Source organism: Corvus brachyrhynchos, unplaced genomic scaffold (assembly GCF_000691975.1).
Source record: "Corvus brachyrhynchos isolate BGI_N302 unplaced genomic scaffold, ASM69197v1 scaffold527, whole genome shotgun sequence".
NCBI classification, from domain to species: domain Eukaryota; kingdom Metazoa; phylum Chordata; class Aves; order Passeriformes; family Corvidae; genus Corvus; species Corvus brachyrhynchos.
Genome location: NW_008239051.1, coordinates 188,396 through 188,860, shown reverse-complemented (window position 1 = coordinate 188,860; position 465 = coordinate 188,396). Strand labels below are relative to the sequence as shown.

The following is a 465-nucleotide window of genomic DNA, read 5'->3' as shown; positions in this document are numbered from 1 at the left end:
ATCCACCCCAAATCCATCCCAAATCCACCCCAAATCCATCCCAAATCCACCCCAAACATCCCAAATCCATCCCAAATCCATCCCAAATCCACCCCAAACATCCCAAATCCATCCCAAATCCATCCCAAATCCACCCCAAATCCATCCCAAATCCATCCCAAACATCCCAAACCCACCCCAAACCCATCCCAAATCCCGATCCTGTTGTTTTCCATGGAACATCGTGGGCGTGGGGCAGTGCCGCATCCATCCCAAATCCATCCCAAATCCTCCCCAAATCCATCCCAAACCCACCCCAAACCCATCCCAAATCCCGATCCCGTTGTTTTCCAGGGAACATCATGGGCGTGGGGCAGTGCCTCCTGCACGGCCTCACCGTCGTCATCCGCAGGAAATTCTCCGCCTCCCGATTTTGGGACGATTGCGTCAAATATCGCTGCACGGTCAGACACTTCCCGCCCCTGC

The 465-nt window shown here is 54.4% G+C and overlaps 1 protein-coding gene across 1 annotated transcript in view; it reads left to right on the top strand.

Annotated features, from left to right (window-relative positions):
* Positions 1-465, top strand: part of LOC108447859 (probable crotonobetaine/carnitine-CoA ligase) — a 17,750-nt gene that overhangs the window by 4,006 nt on the left and 13,279 nt on the right. The window contains exon 3 of the mRNA XM_017739066.1: positions 334-443. Coding sequence (XP_017594555.1) covers positions 334-443 — 110 coding nt within the window. The remainder of the gene's footprint in view (positions 1-333; positions 444-465) is intronic.